Genomic DNA, 19,277 nt, shown 5'->3' on the forward strand with positions numbered 1-19,277 from the left:
ACACACACACACACACACACACACACACACACACACACGCACACGCAAACACAGAGAATGGTCTCTTTGGCTCCCCAGGAACTCGGTGGCTTTAATGCCTTCAAGCAAAACACACACCCTGTAAACCCTGTTTACACACACACACACACACACACATGCACGTGCACACTCACACACACACGGAGCGTGAGAAACATGCTTAATCCCCAATAAACAAACAGTTTATTCATACTAATTAAAATTCATTAAACTCATTGGAGATTTTGCACATCTCACAGAACAAGCAGACATACTTCCACTAAGTGACGTGTGTTAAACTGATACTATGAGATGCAAGAGAAGTAACAGTGGATATAAGAGAGTGTAGATTATGGAGGAGGTCTGGCGTTTGGGCTGTGGGCAGTGTTTGAAAAAGGAGGAATGTGTAAGACAGTGGGCAAATATCAGTGGCAGCTTGAAAACACACACTCACACAGATTCACGGTTCTGCACCACCAAAGGGCTTCATTGAGGTCTTAAAACAAGCTGTCTCCTTTCTGTAGCTGCTGATCAGACAGGTAAGTGTCAGTTTGATGCTTGTTTCTTGTCTGCATCTGTTTCCCCTTCGTGCACGGCAGGCAAAGCTGGAAATGGTCACTTGTGATCTACTCGTTTTTAGAGCGGTAATCTCTTGGGCATGTGACTCGCTGCAGCTGCAGTGATCAAAAGTGATGTAATATAAACAAGTTGATCAAGCAACACTTCCTGATGATTCAGACCTTTTTTCTGCTAACTGTTGTGTGACGTAAAATGGCTGAACATGTGTGTGTGCGTGTAAGCATGCACATTTACTCGGAACAGCTTTGTGAGGATGTTACTGTAACCATGCATTCAGACAGGAATGAAATGCAAAGAAATGTGGAGTTCACCTGAGCTCATGACGCAGAGCCACATCTTCCTCATGCCTGCTTTTATTTGAAGCTTCAGATGGCCTTTTTGATGTTAAATCAAGCTGGATTTAAACTCACTTATATGTGTCAAGTTGCTGAATTTGTGGTGAATCCTTGTAGAGCATTGTACAGAAACACCCCTGTATTATAATTTCAACATTAGTGAGTTGTAGCAGGTTGCAGGTTTGTGCCCCGCTCAGTCCTTGTGTCCTTGGGCATGGTACCTGCGACACCACAGACCAGCGGTGTCCGTATGCAGCAGCCTTGCTTCTGCCATTGTATCCCAGAGCAGCTGAGGCTACATTGTAGCTCAACACCATCAGTGTGTGAATGGGTGAATGACGTGTGAATGGGTGGATGATGTGTGAATGGGTGAATGACTGGCAGAGATGGGAATTGTGGCATCAACAATTTAACTCCATGCTGCGATTTTGTTCTGCTCAACAACTGAACCAGGTTCATGCACTGTGCTGGTTGACATCACCTGGTTTATTTGCTGAACTGAAGAAAAACACAGAATGGAAATGACTTGTTGATGCCACTACTCCCCATCTATGATGCCTGGTATGTTGTAAAGCACCTTGGGGGGTTGTAGGGCTCTGGAAAGTACTATATATAGGAGGTATGGAAAATAAATAACCACTCTTTGAAAGACTTCAATAGTTTAGGTTTACAGCCTTAAATGAAAACAAACAAATATATATTTGAAATCAAATCAAATCAAATCAAAGACACTTTATTAATCCCAGAGGGAAATTAGAGTTTCAGTACACACAGTTCAGAGATCAGACATACATGGGCAAGACACATGACAAGAATTGGTGACTGTGGTCATTCGCAACCCTGAGTCGCGCTACCTTAACAGAGATAAGAGGGTTATATGAGGGTTGGTTCAGGTGGAGAGGAAAAAAGGCACTTCAGAGTTACCCTCCCACCAGGAGGGCAGCTTTGCTCTGCAAAAAAAAAACAACACCTCAGACAGAGATATGCAAAAGACTTCAGACAACACAACATAAGTGTCCACTAGGAGGGGTGGTAGGTTGGGACTATCCCAACTTCAGCTCCTGCAGCCACAATGAAGCAGCGCATGTCACCTCAGTGTGGATGGGGGGGGGGGGGGGGGTTAGGGTTGGAGGGTTGCAGTGACCCTGGACGCTTCGGCGGCCTTCCCGCTGTCCCGCTCAGGCTGGGAAAGGGGGCAGAGTTGAGTTGCCATAGCAACGGCACATTCCACATATCTTCTGAGGGGGGAGTTTTCGTTGGAGCCTTGCAGGCTCAAGGACGCCAGATTCCGATTAGAAATTGTTTTGGGGCCAGACAGAGATAATTTCCTCTCTGTCATACAGTTTGTTGGTCCTCAACCTCTCAGAATCCCAATAATAATGGACGTTAATGTATCCCAGTCCGTGCTGATTCGTCCACTCTCTCCTTGATGGCATCCATCTTTTGTGCCAAAGAATGAATCTCCGCCAAAGTCCCAAGCTTAAGCCTGATTTATGCTTCTCCGTCTGCGTCAGTGAGGAGCACACGCAACGCCATTATCCGTCCTTGCGTAGGGCTCCGGCAGGCACGCAAGTACGTACGGAGTCGAGCCCACTTTTTTAAACATCCGTCGAACGAGACGGATTACGCAAGCTTGTGATTGGTCAGGACGCCGCTGTTGTTTACAGCGCCGCCATTGCAAAGAGAGCCGAGTTTAACTAGCAGCAGACACGGAGAAGCTTGAAGAATATATCGTGAAAAAACTCTAAAAATATGAACGTTTCATCCTCCCGTGACTGGAAGAGTGAAAAGATGCGCAGCAAGCGTTTTATTTGTGGCCGGAAATGACAGGAAACATGGGTTTAGAGGTGGGGAGCGCATGAAGCGGTGGGAGAATGAGTGACAAATATGTCCGTGTTAAAAGTCTCTTATATACACAAAAAACACAATATAAACACACGATCCTGGACCGATACATGACAGGATACCACAGAACAGCGCTACGCCCTCTGTTGTCCTGCCGGGGAATTGCTTTGCAACACTCTCCAGGAGACGGAGAAGTATGAGAGCAAAATGCTTCGGTCAATCCGTGCGTGTCTGTCCCTTGCGGAGCTGACGGAGAAGCATAAACCAGGCTTTACGATTCATCTCGACAATTATTTGAGTCTGTGAATTCATGTCAGGTTCGTTGGCAGATCTGAAGCGTGACTGAGAGTTCTGTTGCCCAGACGCGGAGAGATGGAGATAGCCGGCGTGGTTATCTCCTGAAGGTGTAGTTTGAGGGTTTAGAGGGCTGGTAAGCCTGGAGACTCGATACAAAGTCTGGTGAGAAACGATGACTGAGCAATGAATGAAACGCCGGCACTTCCTTAAGTAGTGTCGGCGTGATGACGTCAGTCGCCACGTTAGTGGCAGGAATGAATGGAATGCAGTCAGCTGGAGGAGTTCGTGACAGGACCCCCCCCCTCTAGGGACGGCAGCCGAAGTCCCAGGACGGCGGGCCCAGAAGTCTGTTAGCAGGGCAGGATCGACAAACGAGCTCGTAGGCTCCCAAGAGCGTTCCTCAGGCCCGTACCCCTCCCAGTCCACAAGGTACTGCCAACCTCGTCCCCGGCGGCGGGCGTCCAGTATCCTGCGGACCGTGTAGGTGCGATCCGCCTCAACACCGCGGGGCGGAGGCACCCGGACCGGTGGAGGGTGGAGAGGAGAGGAGATCACCGGCTTAAGCTGGGAGACGTGAAAGACCGGGTGGATCCGGAGAGTAGCCGGGAGGCGTAGATGGCAGGTGACTGGATTGATGACCTTGAGGACAGGGAACGGACCCAGGAAGCGAGGAGTGAGCTTCCGGGAGCCAGCCGGCATCCTCAGGTTAGCGGAGGAGAGCCACACCTGGTCGCCAGACCGGAAGACGGGGCCAGGCCGGTGGCGGCGGCGATGCTGACGGGCATACTCCGTGTTGGCCCGGGTGATGGCCGCACGGGCCCGGATCCAGGCGAGCCGACAGCGGCGGACCAGCGTCTGGGTAGCAGGGACCTCCACCTCCGGCACCTGATGATCAAACAGAGGAGGCTGATAACCGTAACAGGTCTCGAAGGGAGACAGACTCGTGGCAGAGGAGGTCTGGAGGTTGTGTGACAGCTCCGCCCACAGGAGGAAGCGGGGCCAGGTGGTCGGCTGGGACGAAGCGAAGCAGCGCAGGTAGCGTCCAAGCTGCTGGTTAGCTCTCTCTGTCTGACCGTTTGTCTGCGGGTGGTATCCAGAGGACAGACTGGTGGAAGCACCGACCAGGCGACAGAACAGCTTCCAGAAGCGTGAGGCGAACTGGGGTCCTCGGTCGGAAACCACGTCCTGAGGGAAACCATGGAGCCGCACCACCTGTTCCAGGAGCAGTTCGGCCGTTCTCTTGGCAGTGGGGAGGCCGGCCAGGGCCACTAAGTGCACGGCCTTGGAGAAACGGTCCGTGATAGTCATTATAGTGTCCAGGTGGTCGACCACCGGCAGTCCCGTGACAAAGTCCAGCCCGATGTGTGACCACGGCCGTTTGGGCACAGGGAGAGGCTGCAACTCTCCAGCGCCGGGTCGGTTGGAGGACTTGGAGCGAGCACACACATCACATGCAGCTGTAAACTCGCGGACGTCCTTCCTCATGGACGGCCACCAGAGAGCCCGACGGAGGAACTGGAGGGTACGGGCTTGTCCTTGATGTCCCGCGAGCCGCGAACAATGCCCCCACGTGAGCGCCTCTTGCCGGCAGGAGGCGGGAACGTAGAGACGGTTCGGTGGGGTCTCCGGCGGCGCTGGATCGCCAGGAAGTGCCGCCTGTATGGACTGCTCCAACGGCCATTGGAGGGAGGCCAGGAAGCGTTGAGTCGGCAGAATGGTCCGAGGCTCCGGGGGGGGCGGCATCTGGTGCGAAACGCCGAGAGAGAGCGTCCGCCTTGAGGTTCTTGGAGCCGGGCCGGTAGGCGATATGGAAGTGGTACGGCTCGAAAAAGAGGGCCCACCGAGCCTGACGTGGGTTGAGCTGGCGGGCAGTCTGTAGATGAATGAGATTCTGGTGGTCGGTCCAGATCAGAAAGGGATCGGTGGTCCCCAGGAGCCACTGCCTCCATTCCTCCAGCGCCCATTTTATTGCCAGCAGCTCTCTGTCGCCGACCCCGTAGTTCTGCTGTGTGGGGGAAAACTTCCGGGAGAAGTAGGCACATGGGTGGAGCTTAGAGTCTGGACCCCGTTGCGAGAGAACGGCCCCCGCTCCCACATCTGAGGCGTCCACCTCCACGACGAAGGGCCGGGTCTGGTCCGTGTGGAGGAGGATGGGTTCCTTAGTGAAACGTCCGACCAGCTCATGGAAAGCACGGACAGCCTCTGGAGTAAGGCGAAACGGGCGAGGCTGATTGGTGGTTTTGGTGAGTGAGGTCAGTGGTGCTGCGAGGGAACTGAAGTTGCGTATAAACCTCCGGTAAAAGTTCGAGAAACCCAGGAAGCTTTGCAGCTGCTTCAGGGTCGTGGGTAGAGGCCACTGAGCTACGGCCTGAACCTTCTGGGGGTCCATCTTCAGGCCCCGGGAGGAGATGGTAAAACCCAGGAAGGAGGTGGACTCCTGGTGAAACGCACACTTCTCCAGTTTGCAGTAAAGTCCATGGTCCAGGAGGCGGGACAGAACAGCTCGAACATGACAGATGTGCACTTCGGCCGTGCGGGAGTAGATGAGGATGTCATCTAGATAAACAAAGACCCAGCGACCCAACATGTCTCTCAGCACATCTGTGATGAACCGCTGGAAGACGGCGGGGCTGTTGCAGAGTCCAAAAGGCATCACCAAATATTCATAGTGGCCAGTGGGCGTGATAAAAGCGGTCTTCCACTCCTCGCCTTCCTTAATACGGATGAGGTTATAGGCGCTGCGCAGGTCCAGTTTAGTAAACACTGCGGCTTGTGTGATGGCGTCCAGAGCGGTGCCCATGAGAGGGAGAGGGTGACGGTCCCGGATCGTTATTTTATTCAACCCTCGATAGTCTATGCAGGGCCGGAGATCCCCCTCCTTCTTTTTAACAAAGAAAAACCCCGCGGCCCGGGGGAAGTTGAGGGACGGATGAATCCCTTCTGCAGGGCATCAGTTATATAATTGTCCATAGCCCGGGTTTCCGCCGGAGAGAGGGAGAACAAGCGACCCCGAGGGGGGGTGGTGCCGGGCTGGAGCCTGATCTCCAGGTCGTAGGGTCGGTGAGGAGGTAACCTGGTAGTGGGTTCTTTAGCGAAGACCTGAGCGAGGTCGTGGTATTGAGGAGGGATGAGCGTCAGGTCTACGTCTGTGGGAGGGGCTGCTCCAGTCCGAGGTGCAGGGGAGTCCCGGTGGTTATGGCAACCCGTGCCCCAGGCCAGGACTTTACTGGTGGACCAGGAGATGTGAGGCTCATGGCGGCAGAACCAGGAATGACCCAGGATGAGAGGCGTAGCCGGAGCCTGGATGACCAGGAAGTGGAGGGTCTCCCGGTGTTGGTCAATAGTCATGTGGAGACCCTGGGTTCGGTGGGTGAGAGGGTACGGCATGATGGGCCGGCCGTCCACAGAGGTCACGGGAATGGGTCGGTCGAGGGCGGTGAGGGGTATATTGAGCCGAGTAACCAGTCCGTGGTCGATAAAACACTCCGCAGCCCCAGTGTCTAAAAGTGCCTCCAGTCTGGTCAGGCCTTGGTCCAGGTGGAGGGAGACCGGGAGAGTGGTTCGGTGTGGAGCCGGAAAAGTGGAGACTCCGGGCGGGACAGCTCCTACTCCGACCCGGAGGGACCTTTTCCCGGTCATTTTGGGCACGTGCCACGGTGGTGACCCAAATCCCCACAGTAAGCGCATCTTCCCTCCTGGTAGCGCCGTGCCCGTTCCTCAGGGGGAAGATGTCCCAGCTGCATCGGCTCCTCCGTCGGTTGGTGAGCCGGCCGGCGGGGTGACGTCCTGGTGTGTACGGGGACTGACATGGTGCTCGGCCGGTTCAGGATGCAGCGGTCCAGTTGGAGAGCCAGATCCACTGCCAGGTCCAGGGAGGTTGGGACCTCGTGCCCGATCATGCCCTCCCGGATTCTCGGTGACAGTCCCTCCAGGTAAACTGCCTTTAGGGCGGCGTCATCCCACCTCAACCGAGCTGCTGTCGTCCGGAAGCGAGAGGTGTACTGAGCCGCCGTCTGGGAGCCCTGGCGAAGCTGAAGCAGCCGCGTCTCGTCCGAGACCTCGCTGCTGGGGTGCACAAAAGTCTTTTTCATCTCCTTTACAAAAGTCTCATAGTCATTGCAGGCAGGAGATTTCTGATTGTAAAGAGCCGCCGCCCATTCACCGGCTCGACCTGTCAGCAGTGAGGTCAGCAGGGCAACGCGAGAGCAGGATGTGGGGTAACGTGCCGGCTGGCACTCGAAAGTCATGGCCAGGGTCGCCAACATGCCCTCCGGGGATCCCCTGGTTCCGTCCCACTTCTCTGGAAGGCTGAGGCGTGGTTCCATCCTGTCAGGAACAGCTGCGGTCTGACGTTGCAGAGCGGTGGTCAGCTGGAGTACTAGCTCGGTGAGTGACTCAATCTTGGTGGCTTGGCGATCAGCTATGGCACGGAGCTGGTTCATGTCTGCCGCATGCTGATCCAAGATTGCGCGCTGTTGAGCCACTTCGGCACGCAGACGCGCGAACTCCGCTGGGTCAACTTGGGGCTCAGTCATCCTGTCAGGTTCGTTGGCAGATCTGAAGCGTGACTGAGAGTTCTGTTGCCCAGACGCGGAGAGATGGAGATAGCCGGCGTGATTATCTCCTGAAGGTGTAGTTTGAGGGTTTAGAGGGCTGGTAAGCCTGGAGACTCGATACAAAGTCTGGTGAGAAACGATGACTGAGCAATGAATGAAACGCCGGCACTTCCTTAAGTAGTGTCGGCGTGATGACGTCAGTCGCCACGTTAGTGGCAGGAATGAATGGAATGCAGTCAGCTGGAGGAGTTCGTGACAATTCACAGCGCGGTGCAAACCATCTCTGAGCTCCAGGATCAGGCCAATATTCCTCGACAGCTCGTTAATTTTCCGGTAAGCCAGGTAGCCTCCAAGGCCAATGAGCAGGAAACCTGACACCACACCATGAATATCCACACGTCTTCAGAGTCCTCCACAGACAGCTGAGATGAACAAATAAAGTTCCACTGTTTCCGGTAGTCCATGATGTGTCCAACTGGGTCTGTACCGGCAGGACATCCGGGGGCCCTTTCTCCCATTCTCATCGTTGAATTTTTTTTTATCAATCACATTGAGAGACCAGCTAATGAGATCCATGTATTTCAGTTTCCAGTTTCCAGAAAAATGCGGAAGCAGCCGTGCACCCAGCACACAGAGACAGACAAAGGCCTTGAGGATAAGATATGGAGGAGAGGAGGGAAAAAAGCATCTGCACCTGCCAAGAGCCAGAAAGAAAACCAGCTTCACTCAACCAGTGCAACCCATCTACCTTATTCCTAGGCCAGCTCATGCGGAAACGATTATGCGAGCTACATCTGGCATAGCCGTTGATTTGCACGTCGACATTTAATTTCTCGTGGCAATTTAAGAGAATTTTGAGAAAGTTTTAAAAACTGCCCCTGAAAAATGTACTTGCCTGGCTTGGGAACATGTTGGGCTGTTCACGGTTGTCAATCGCAGAAAGTTAAATTGTGACAACAAGAGCAATGTTTGAAACATGCATGAATTGTTTTCAGGTGTTTTTATTAGGTTTCCCTTAACTGATTAACCAGAATGAGCTGCCTGAATGTATTTCCTCTCAAAAACACTGCTATAACACCCAACTCTGATTACGGCCAAAGCAGCACCACATATACAATGAAACAACCAGATGCGCCTCTCTGTCTGTTCGGTTCGGGTCCAAAATTCCACTCCTCTACTGCCCCTGCACTGCTCCCACTGTATATAAAACCAGAGAGACATGAACATTAACACATAAAACATGAACAAACTCATTACTATGTAGCCTCGGAGCTTTTAAGATCGTTCATCGTCTCACAATTGGACACAACAGGAAAGTAGCTCAAATGCTGCTGTATGTTAGCTTTGGCCTGATTTTCATATCATCCTCCACCCTTTTATTGGAGTAGGCAGAGTGTGACAGTGTCACATCCTCTCAGTCTTCATCTTCCACTTAGTTCCCTACCTACAAATCCTCAGGCTAGAACTTCACTTCCCATCATCTCCCTCTCACCGTTTTTCCCCCACGTCATCACCGTCATTGATAAAAGGAGGAAGTACAAACCGCATGCTCACTCAGTCATCGATTTAGGAATCTATGTCAGAGATCCAAGCTATCCAGCTCATCCTGCCAGCCTACCAGCTGTTTATTTGAGCTTCCCAGCTCTTCAGGCATTTCACCTCAGCTCAAAGTAGGTAAATTCCTTACTTTTCGGAACAACGCCGTGTTCACATTTACACTCGGGTTCGGCGCCATTGCTCCTAGATTAACTGCGTGGTCGCAGCCCCCAACGCTCATTCTTCCACGTCTGGGTTCTTCCAACCATGCTACACTCCCACACCACCCACATCGGCGGTGTGAGAGACACGATCGTTATAGGATGACTGAGTCTACCATGGACCCAGCGGAATTCGAGCGCCTCTGCACCGAGGTTACATAGCTCCACTCTGTAGTGGACCGGCAAAACACCAAGATGGAGGCCATGTCGAATTTGCTTATGCAACTCTCAACCTCCGTCATTGTGCTTCAGAGAGAGGGGCCCAGGGCCCGAGAGAAACCCCAGTTTGGGCTTCCCGTACGCTGGAACGGTGAAGGAAGAAAGCCCCGATGGACTCCTGGCCACCTTAGGCATGCTGTTTGAGCCCACCAAATATGCCACTGCCCAGGACCGAGTTGCCCTCCTCATCTCCCTGTTGTCTGGACGAGCCCTGGAATGGGCCGCAGCCCTGTATAACCACAAGGCTCCCGCCTGCCAGGATTATTCTGCTTTCGTGAGGGAACTGCGCAAGACCTTTGTTCCTCCGAGCAGTGAGGTAGGAGCGGAGACCCGTCCTCAGATTACGTCAAGGAGATTGACCTATCTGCAGCTTTGTCTCGGAGTTTGGCACCGCGGCAGCCAAGATCTCTTATGGTGACTCTGCTTTAAGAACAGTGTTCACAGAGGGACTGGCCAGTTAAGTCCAGGACGAGATGGTGGGCCGTGAATTGCCTCACACACTAGATGAGGTGGTGGATTTGGCCCTCCGCATTGACCACCGGCTCCTAACCCAGCCCCGTTCCCAAAGACTCACTACGCCTCCCTGTTTCATGGGCCCAGGTCAGCCAGCTCCGGCCTTTCCCAGCAAACGTGAGGAACCCATGCAGCTGGGCCATCTTCCCCTGGCTGAGAAAGCACAACATCGCAAGGAGGGCCTGTGCACCTATTGTGGCTCCGCCAGTCATAGCCTGCCCCAGTGTCCTGCCAGAGCGGTAAAAGATTAGGCCAGGTGAATATAGAGAGCATTCAGCCTGACCCGTTGCTCTCCGACTCCCTGGCCAAGAATTTCCTACTGTCCTTCCCCTTACATCTGGACCCAGAGACAGCCACACTCAAGGCCCTACTGGATTCAGGAGCCTCGGGCCACTTCATAAACCGGGATGTGCCACCCATTTACGGATCCCTACAATTAGACTGGATCATCCAGTTCCTGTCACCTCAGTTGATGGGAGGCCGCTCATGCCATTCCCCATATGCCATTGAACCCCGCCTCTTCGAATGAGTGTGGGAAACCATCAGGAGAGCATTCGGTTCCTCCTTGTGATGGCCGCTAGCACGCCGCTCATCCTGGGCCTTCCCTGACTGTCCATTCACGACCCCAACATTTCCTGGTCCACCGGTCGGCTTTTAGGATGGGGGCCTAACTGTTTTTTTCACCGGCCATTACCCGATGCATTTCCTACCACTCCTTCTACATCAATTTCCTATGCCATTCCTCCACCCCATCGGGACCTGGCAGCTGTCTGACAAGGGACGGGCAGGGGCCCTTCCACCCCGACAACCGTATGACATTGAGATAAAGCTCCTTCCAGGCACTACACCTCCCAGGGGCTGCTTATTTTCTCTCTGTCCGGTCGAGAGCAGAGCTGGGAGGCCGCAGGATTTAGAGAGCACAGTGACTCCTGGAACGATTCAGCGGCCTTCTCAGGTTGCAGTCCCACCCAGGCTGGGTTAGGAAGACAGAGTTGCCATGGCGACGGCAGCATTCCACATTTCTTCTGAGGGGGGAGTATTTGCTTCAGCCTCACAGGCTCAAGAGCACTAGATTCAGATAAGAAATAGTTTTGGGGCCAGACAGAGATAATTTCCTCTCTGTCTTAAAGTTCTGTTGGTCCTCAACCGCTCTGAATCCAATAATGGTGTAATTAATCTATCCCAATCCGCGCTGACCCGCCAACTTTCTCCTTGATGGAATCCACCTTCTGTGCCAGAGTCTGAAACTCAAAGTTCCAAGCTTACAACTCATCTCGACAATTATATGAGTCTGTGCGTTTACAGCGTGGTGTAATCCATCTCTGAGCTCTGGGAGCGAGCCACTATTCCTCGACAGCTCGTTAATTTTCCGGTAAGCCAGGTAACCTCCCAGGCCAAAGAGCAGGAAACCTGACACCAACACCACAAATATCCAGACGTCTTCAGAATCCTCTACAGACAGCTGAGACAGGCAGACCAAGTTCCACTGTTTCCAGGAGTCCATCATATGCCCAACTGGCTCTGACCCACAAGGGCACCCGGGAGCCCCTTCTCCCGTTCTCATCGCTGAAAAAATGTTGTCAATCGCGTTGAGAGACCAACTGACCAGGTTCATTTTAGTAATTTCAGTTTCCAGTTTTCCAGAAAGAAATGCAGAATCGCCATACACCCAGAGACAGACAAAGAGCCTTGGAATAAGATAGGGAGGAGAGGAGGAAAAGAGCGTCTGTACTCTCCAAGAGTCGGAAGAAGAATGAACACAGCCCTGGACTCCCTCGCACAATCCGCCCTTTGCACCAAGCTAGACCTCCAAAACGCGTATCACCTGGTCCGTATCAAGGAAGGGGAGGAGTGGAAGACGGCTTTCATGACCCCCACAGGTCACTGGGAGTACCTCGTTATCCCCGTCGGCCTCTGCAACAGCCCGGACGTGTTCCAACGCCTCATAAATGACGTCCTACGGGACATGCTGGGTCGATGGGTCTTCGCATACCTGGATGATATCCTCATTTACTCTTCCACCATGGAAGACCACGTCCATCACGTACGAGCCATTCTCTCCCGACTCCTGGAGAATAACCTGTTTTGTAAATTGGAGAAGTGTGCCTTTCACCAATCCACCATCTCCTTCCTGGGATTTACTATCTCTTCGGGGGGCCTCTCCACGGATCCGCTAAAGGTCCAAGCTGTCTCACATTGGCTGCCACCCACCAACCTCGAACAACTCCAGAGCTTTTAGGGATTTGCAAATTTTTATAGGAGATTAATTTGAAACTACAGTACCATTGCAGCACCTCTCACCACTCTCACCAAAGCCAAGAGCCAGCATAGGCCCTTCCGACTCACTCCCGAGGCCGATGGGGCTTTTCGTCACCTTGCCCATCTGTTCACCACGGCCCCTATTCTCCTCCGTCCAGATACCCAGAAACCTTTTACGGTGGAAGTGGATGCCTCAGACATGGGGGCAGGCGCCATCCTCTCCCAACAAGGCCCGGACAACAAGCTCCATCCCTGCTGTTTTTTCTCCCACAAGTTCACTCCCGCAGAGGTGCGGGGTTGGAGAATGGGAGTTGTTGGCCATTAAGTGGGCTCTTGTCACATCCTTCAGTCTTCCTCTCAGTCTTCATCTTCCACTTAGTTCCCTACCTACAAATCCTCAGCCTAGAACTTCACTTCCCATCACACTGCTTTCCCCCCACGTCATCACCGTCATTGATAAAAGGAGGAAGGACAAACCACATACTCACTCAGTCATCGATATAGGAATCTATGTCAGAGATCCGAGCTATCCAGCTCATCCCACCAGCCTATCAGCTGTTTATTCGAGCTTCCCAGTTCTTCAGGCATTTCGCCTCATTTCAAAGTAAGTCAATTCCTTACTTTTCGGAACAACGCCGCATTCCAGTTTACACTTGGGTTCGGTGCCGTTGCTCCTAGATTAACTGCATGGCCGCAGCCCCCAACGCTTGTTCTTCCGCATCACTACACTACACTCCCACACCACCCACATTGGCGGTGTGAGAGACCCAATCCTTACAGACAGCTGGTGTTGCCACCAGCATAAAAAGTGGCACAGTGCAAACAGATCACATCATCCATCTGTGATCACAATGTAGACAAACGCTGGAGATTAATAACGGTACACCACAACACACCACACCTACAGTAAAGCATGGAGATGGCAGCATGTTGACGTGTTTCTCGTCCTCAGGTACTGGGACTCTCATTGGGGTACAAGGAAGAATGAATGGGGCTAAATATTAAACTCTTGAAGAAAACCTGCGAGGAAGCTGAAGATGGGCAGATTAACTTTTTACCATGACGACTTTCTGAAGCACACAACAAATTTGACCACACAGTGGCCTCACAGTCAGAGCCCAGATCTACATCCCATCCAGTGGCCAGTGTCTGCCATCCAATTTAGCCCAACTTGAGCAGTTCTGTAAAGAAGAGAAGGCAAATATTGTTCAATCGAGAAGTGCAAATTGGTAGAGAACTATCCTAACGGACTCAATGCTGTTTTTAAAGCAAAAGGTGGTTCAACAAACAGCAGCCATTGGGGACTGATCCTCTAAGGTTTACTTGATTTTTAATTGATGAAAATGTTTCTGTACAATAATTATGCTATTTTTCAGTTAGATATTATATGTGGGATTGGATAAGTACAGCTGGCAAAGATATTTAGTTTCTGTTTTCATTTAAAGATATAAAAGAAAAAATATTCAAATCTCTCAAAGAAGGTGAGTTTTTTCTATACTCACAGGCCCATTTATCATTTACCAAATAAACATACAGCACCGTAGGAACAATGCAGCTTTAACAGAATGGACCAAAGTCTGAGCTTGTCTCGTTGATCAACAGGGTTGTTTCTCACCAGCTGTCTCAATGGCGCTCCTGCTCGGTGGCATGTTGGTGTTGCTGTGTGTTTCTGGAGCTGTCCAGGACACTTCAGACGCTGTCACTGACATGGATTATGGAGGCATTCCTCTGTGGATTAACCGGCTGCTGGGTGAGCCCAGTGTTCTGAGTCTGCAGGGGCGGATTGACCCTGGCTGGTTCCGAGCTAACAACCCCCAGAGCTGCCCTGCTGAGTGTGAATGTCCCATCCAGTGGCCCACATCCCTCTACTGTGACCACCAGGGACTAAAAGGCATTCCTGAAGGGCTGCCAGAGAGAACTGAGTACTTGTTTTTACAGGTAAAAAAAACTGCAAATGCTGATTGTTTTATTATTATTTTTTCTTCTATTCCATTTATTTTCTTTTTCCAGGGTAACAACATCTCATCCCTGTCCTCCTCCAGTCTGGCCAACATCACTGGTCTACGCTGGATCATCATCGACAGCAACCAGCTGCAGAGCGAAACTCTGGAACAGGCTGCTCTGCAGAACCAAACCCAGCTACGCTACCTTTTTGCCAATCATAACCAGCTGACTTCAGTCCCTGGCGCTCTACCAGCTGGACTACAACAGCTGCGCCTGGCCCACAACCAGATCAGCAGCATCAGCCCTGGCGCCTTCCAGCACCTGCGTAGTCTGACGCTGCTTCTGCTGCAAGGAAACAGACTGAAGATCGTCACAGATGGTGACCTCAAAGGTCGTGTAATGAATCATTTCCTTTTTTATTTAGACATGCAGAATCGACCTGGAACATCTGGAAGAATGAAAATAAAGAACAACAACATTTAGATGTATTATGCTGTTAATTTTCTTTGGCACAAAAAATGATCCCACAGAGTAAAGAGCCAAATCGGTGTCAGAAATAGAGTGACACAATATCGGTAAATCGGATTTCGCTAAAAAAGCCAGCATCTAGCATCCCTAATATGAACTTTGTCCACATGTTTGTCACAATTTAAGCAGCAACCATAAAAATTAACAAACAAAATATAAAAGCTTTAAACTGGGAATCATTGGTTAAGAAATATACAGCACCAAATAAATTATCATCTTTTTCTGTATAACCATTCAGAAATTGTTTAATTTGGCTAAATGTTCCAGTAAACAAGGTCCCATAGTTAAATGCTTTAATTTAAACGGGAAAACGGGTTGGTCAGTAACATTAATTACATTTGTTTCACGGGATTAGTACAAAGCCTAATGTTCTGGACAAATACAAATAAAACAGATTTTTGAGGTGGTTTCTGTGTGAAAAATGAGGAAACAATGTTGATCTTATCAGATAACTCACGGAACAACCTCAGTATAGAGAAATGGAGATTAGTTCTGAAATAACCATGGTATGTGAATGAAAACATTATAAAATGATAGTTATAATTTGAAAATTCTCGAGAATAAAACAGTTGAGACACTTTATAAAGGATAATGTTGTGATGAGACGTTTCTATGTCTTGTCGTCTTGATGTCTAATAAATAAGAAACAATTAGTTTCTCTGCAGAATCTATCTCCCAAAGACATTAATTATAACTTTAATCATCATTTTAAGAACAATAATTATATGTTTTTGCTGATTAACAAAATTTTTTGGCCTCCTGAGACTCTTTGTCCTCAGGAGAAAATGTCAACCACCCAGCTCCAAAACATTTAATTTAGAAACACTAATATTTCAAAATAATATTTCATAAAGTGATAATCTGTCATTATCTGAGGAAAAATCTGATTAAACACCAAATAAAAGCTCTCTGGAAGTGAGAAGTTCCCCTGGAGTTCACTAGGAAGTGAGCTGCTTACTAAAAGCCACTAAATTAATGTTTAGTTGCTTTTATTGTAAAAAACAAATCAGATTCACCCTTGCACGATTCTGCTGTAGTCGTGCCAGTTAAAATGATTCATTTAACAGTTTTCACATGCAAATTTAAGTTGCTCAAGCAAACATGAAACCTATATTTTTTGGTAGTTTTTTATACACAGAGTAAGAGATTGTTTAAACCTTCTTGCTGACACCCATTCTTTCTTTCTTTTTTAAACACAGAAACAGTTTTGTTTACCTGTTTGTAGCTGTTTCTGTGTTTAAAAAAGAATGAAAGAATGGATTTAGAAAGACACAGCAAGAACATACCTAAGATCTTCTTGCTGACAGTTTTAGCAACGCTGTTGCCTTCGTCAGAGAGCCACCGATGTTGCTGGCATCACTCTCGTCTTCGTTTATCAGCAGGCAGCAAAGGTAGGGTGACCAGACCCATTCATTACTTTTGTCATGTCCCGCAAATTGAGAGTTATGTCCCGCATAATTGACATTCTCTCGTGTTGAGTTTACATCTTGCATAAACTGTGTGGAGAAAGCTGCCTGGTTGTGTCAATCAAATGGAAGTGGGACTTTAACGCAGGACCAGAGCGCATGGAGAAAGCACCCGAATCACCCAAACAGAAGCACCAGGAGGACTGATGATCACGGTGGAGAAAATAGGCTGTCAGAATAAGGACTCGTGGCTTAAAGGGAGACTCTGACAGACTTTATGATGTTTCTCAGAGTCGTTATTTTGTGCCACGGCGTGGAGTCTGATACGAAACGGAGCAGAAACTCCAAGAGTCACATCAAACATGTTGGTCAGAAGCAGGTTTCTCAGTAATTAGACACGTTCATGCTAAAACCTAAGAAAGTACATAAAAAATCAGCCATAAAAATCATATAATGGACTGGGACAGCAAACAGATCATAAACATAGAACAACTGAAATAAAAAAGATAGATAAAGGAAGCAACTGAAATAAAGAGACATGGACCCAGGACCGTGAACAGGGACTGGGAATTCTATTGGACCGATCAAGGGGCATGGTGATCAACAAGAAAGAACTGGGCAGTAGAGGGCGACTTCGCCCTCTCCTGCCTACAGATAAACTGAGACAGAAGTGACGCCACCAACATCAGTGATGCTCTGATGAAGGCGACAGCAGGAGCCAAAACTTTAGCAAGAACGTAAAAACAATCTCTCCTACTCTGAACCAATAAATATGGATTCAGAGAAGCAAGAATGAACGCAACAACGATGCTCAAACATGAAACCGTTTTAAAACGCAGATGAGCTGAAAACTATCATGAACCCAAAGAAGAGCTTTTCAGACATGTTGCTGCGTTAATAATTTCAATGACTTCTTGTCTTCTTTTAGGTTTGTTCAGTCTGAACCTTTTGGACCTGAGTGGAAATTTGTTTTCCATCCTTCCCAGACATTTACCTCCTTCCATCCAGCAGCTCTACCTGTCTAAGAACTCTCTCTCTGGGCTGGACCAGGACAGTTTTGTGGGTTTTACCAACCTGAAGTATCTACGTCTCAGCCACTGTGGCCTGAAGAGCCGCAGCATCCATCCTCATGCCTTTAACTTATCCAGCCTGGTGGAGCTGGACCTGTCTTATAACAAACTGACCAGCATTCCCACCGTGCCCACCACACTGCTCTACCTCTACCTGGAGGCCAATCAGATCCAAGGTGATGAGCCTGTTTGAACGTGGATGTCTGTGTGTGGATGTGGTGAGAATTTGTGTTGGGTGGTAAAGGGAGTGACAAAAAGAGAGATAACCGGATGAAAGAGAGAGAAAATGGGTGGAATACGAGTTGGTTGGAATGAAACATAGCAAAGGACCAGGGAGAGTTGTTTGAAACATCTGGGATGGATTCCGACGTGAGAATGCCAGAAGACCCAGAAGCACATGCTGTTCATGCCTTCAGTCACATTGTCTGTCTCTTTCTTTAGCTGAAGTCATTAACATATTATGCTGACTCACCATTTCAGTCAAAGTGGTGAGTCATGTGACCAAGAGTGACGGGTTCAGTTGTGGTTCATGTTTTCAGCAGCAGCAGACTGAGCGTTGGGCTAACGAGGAAGACACATCTCGCTGTCTAGGAGGGACCGGTGGCGCCAGTGCTCGGCAGCCTCGCCTTTGTCAGTGCGCCCCAGGGCAGCTGTGGCTACATTGTAGCTCATTCCCACCAGTGTGTGAATGTGTGTGTGAATGGGTGAATGACTGATTGTGTTGTAAAGCGCCTTGGGGGTTCCAGGACTCTAGACGGCGCTATATCAAATACAGGCCATTTACCATTTAGCCATTAACGTAGGAGCTGCTGCATTTCCTCGCTGTTGCTGCCAACAGGCTGGGATGAGAGGAACTTCCATAATTTCATCTTCCACTACCTGTTCAAATCGTAAATGCAGACTCTATGTACAAACAACCAAGCTGTTCTCTACACGTATTTTACAACAAGATGTTTCTGGGCTCGTTTCATTACAGCAGGTCTCTGAAGGTCATGTGTTTGTTTTTTTTAATCCTAATTCATTTGGTCTGTCCTCTTCAGAGTTCAACGTGACCAGTTTGTGCAGAGACGTTGGACCCCAGTCCTACTCCAGGATGAAGATCTTAAGGTTGGACGGAAACAAAATAACCTACCACCAGCTCCCCCCCGACTGGGTTTACTGCCTGCGAGTGCTTCAAAATATTTACATTTGACTCCACCCTCTGGGGGTAGAGAATAAAAAGTACTGCGTGTACCCCTCCAAACTCCAAATGGTGCTACACAGGAAAGAAAACCTTGACTGAAGTTCTGACTTTGTTGTTCAACTCATCTTTTGTAAACTTTACTTGACAATAAAGTTTGAAATCAGGGCGAACGGCTTTGATTCATGTTGTCCTTTTCACATCCAAACAAGAAAAATGGCATTTTCATGAAGGAGAACCTTCAAAGAATGGTAAAGTATGAAAGTATCACATACTTTCTCGTATTATTCAGCGAACCCGTCCACATCTGGGCTGAACATCTGTGTTTTATTACTGAACAGGAACAGTGGCAAACTTTTTCTGAATTTACGGAATCATCTGTTCAAAAGTTCAGCAGCTTTTTCACGAGTGCCCCTCACTCAGTAGGAAAGCATGTATGAAACTCTAAACAGCTGATGCCTAGGATTATAAATTGGGAATAAAACAAGCAACCATTTGATGAAATGCGTACTCAGCACCAGTTATAGCTTGTATTTTGTAATGAACACTTTTTAAAAAGGCATTCACTTCTCTGTTAACTCAAGAGCTGAGGGTCAGAAGCAAAGATCTGCAGAGTCTGAGTCTGGCTATGTTCCTTTACTGGTTCCCATGACAGGATTTTTCATTTTAGCCCATTTTCAAAACATGAGAAGCTGGTGGTGTTCAGAAACTTGGCAACAAATACATGTGAATCGCTTTCACTCGTGGACATTCCCCGCTCGGACGTTAAAA

At 49.5% G+C, this 19,277-nt stretch overlaps 1 protein-coding gene across 2 annotated transcripts; it reads left to right on the forward strand.

Moving 5' to 3' along the window:
• The first annotated feature begins 422 nt into the window (after window positions 1-422).
• zgc:113307 (lumican) lies at window positions 423-18,679 on the forward strand. 2 transcript variants are annotated; one of them, XM_015959594.2, is made up of 5 exons: window positions 423-557; window positions 13,981-14,316; window positions 14,389-14,713; window positions 17,185-17,502; window positions 18,367-18,679. In XM_015959594.2, the coding sequence occupies exons 2-5, from the start codon at window positions 14,005-14,007 to the stop codon at window positions 18,516-18,518; spliced, it is 1,107 nt and encodes a 368-aa protein (XP_015815080.1). In that variant the 5' UTR covers window positions 423-557; window positions 13,981-14,004; the 3' UTR covers window positions 18,519-18,679. The 2 variants fall into 2 exon arrangements, with proteins under 2 accessions (XP_015815080.1, XP_054606199.1); XM_054750224.1 differs by having other exon boundaries at window positions 13,997-14,316.
• Window positions 18,680-19,277: the final 598 nt, after the last annotated feature.

Source organism: Nothobranchius furzeri, chromosome 3 (genome assembly GCF_043380555.1).
Source record: "Nothobranchius furzeri strain GRZ-AD chromosome 3, NfurGRZ-RIMD1, whole genome shotgun sequence".
Lineage (NCBI taxonomy): Eukaryota > Metazoa > Chordata > Actinopteri > Cyprinodontiformes > Nothobranchiidae > Nothobranchius > Nothobranchius furzeri.

Coding starts and splice junctions, on each gene's coding strand:
- zgc:113307 (XM_015959594.2), top strand. CDS start 14,005: ATGGCGCTCCTGCTCGGTGGCATGTTGGTGTTGCTGTGTGTTTCTGGA. Junction 14,317..14,388: donor CTGAGTACTTGTTTTTACAG/GTAAAAAAAACT, acceptor TTCTTTTTCCAG/GGTAACAACATCTCATCCCT. Junction 14,714..17,184: donor CACAGATGGTGACCTCAAAG/GTCGTGTAATGA, acceptor GTCTTCTTTTAG/GTTTGTTCAGTCTGAACCTT.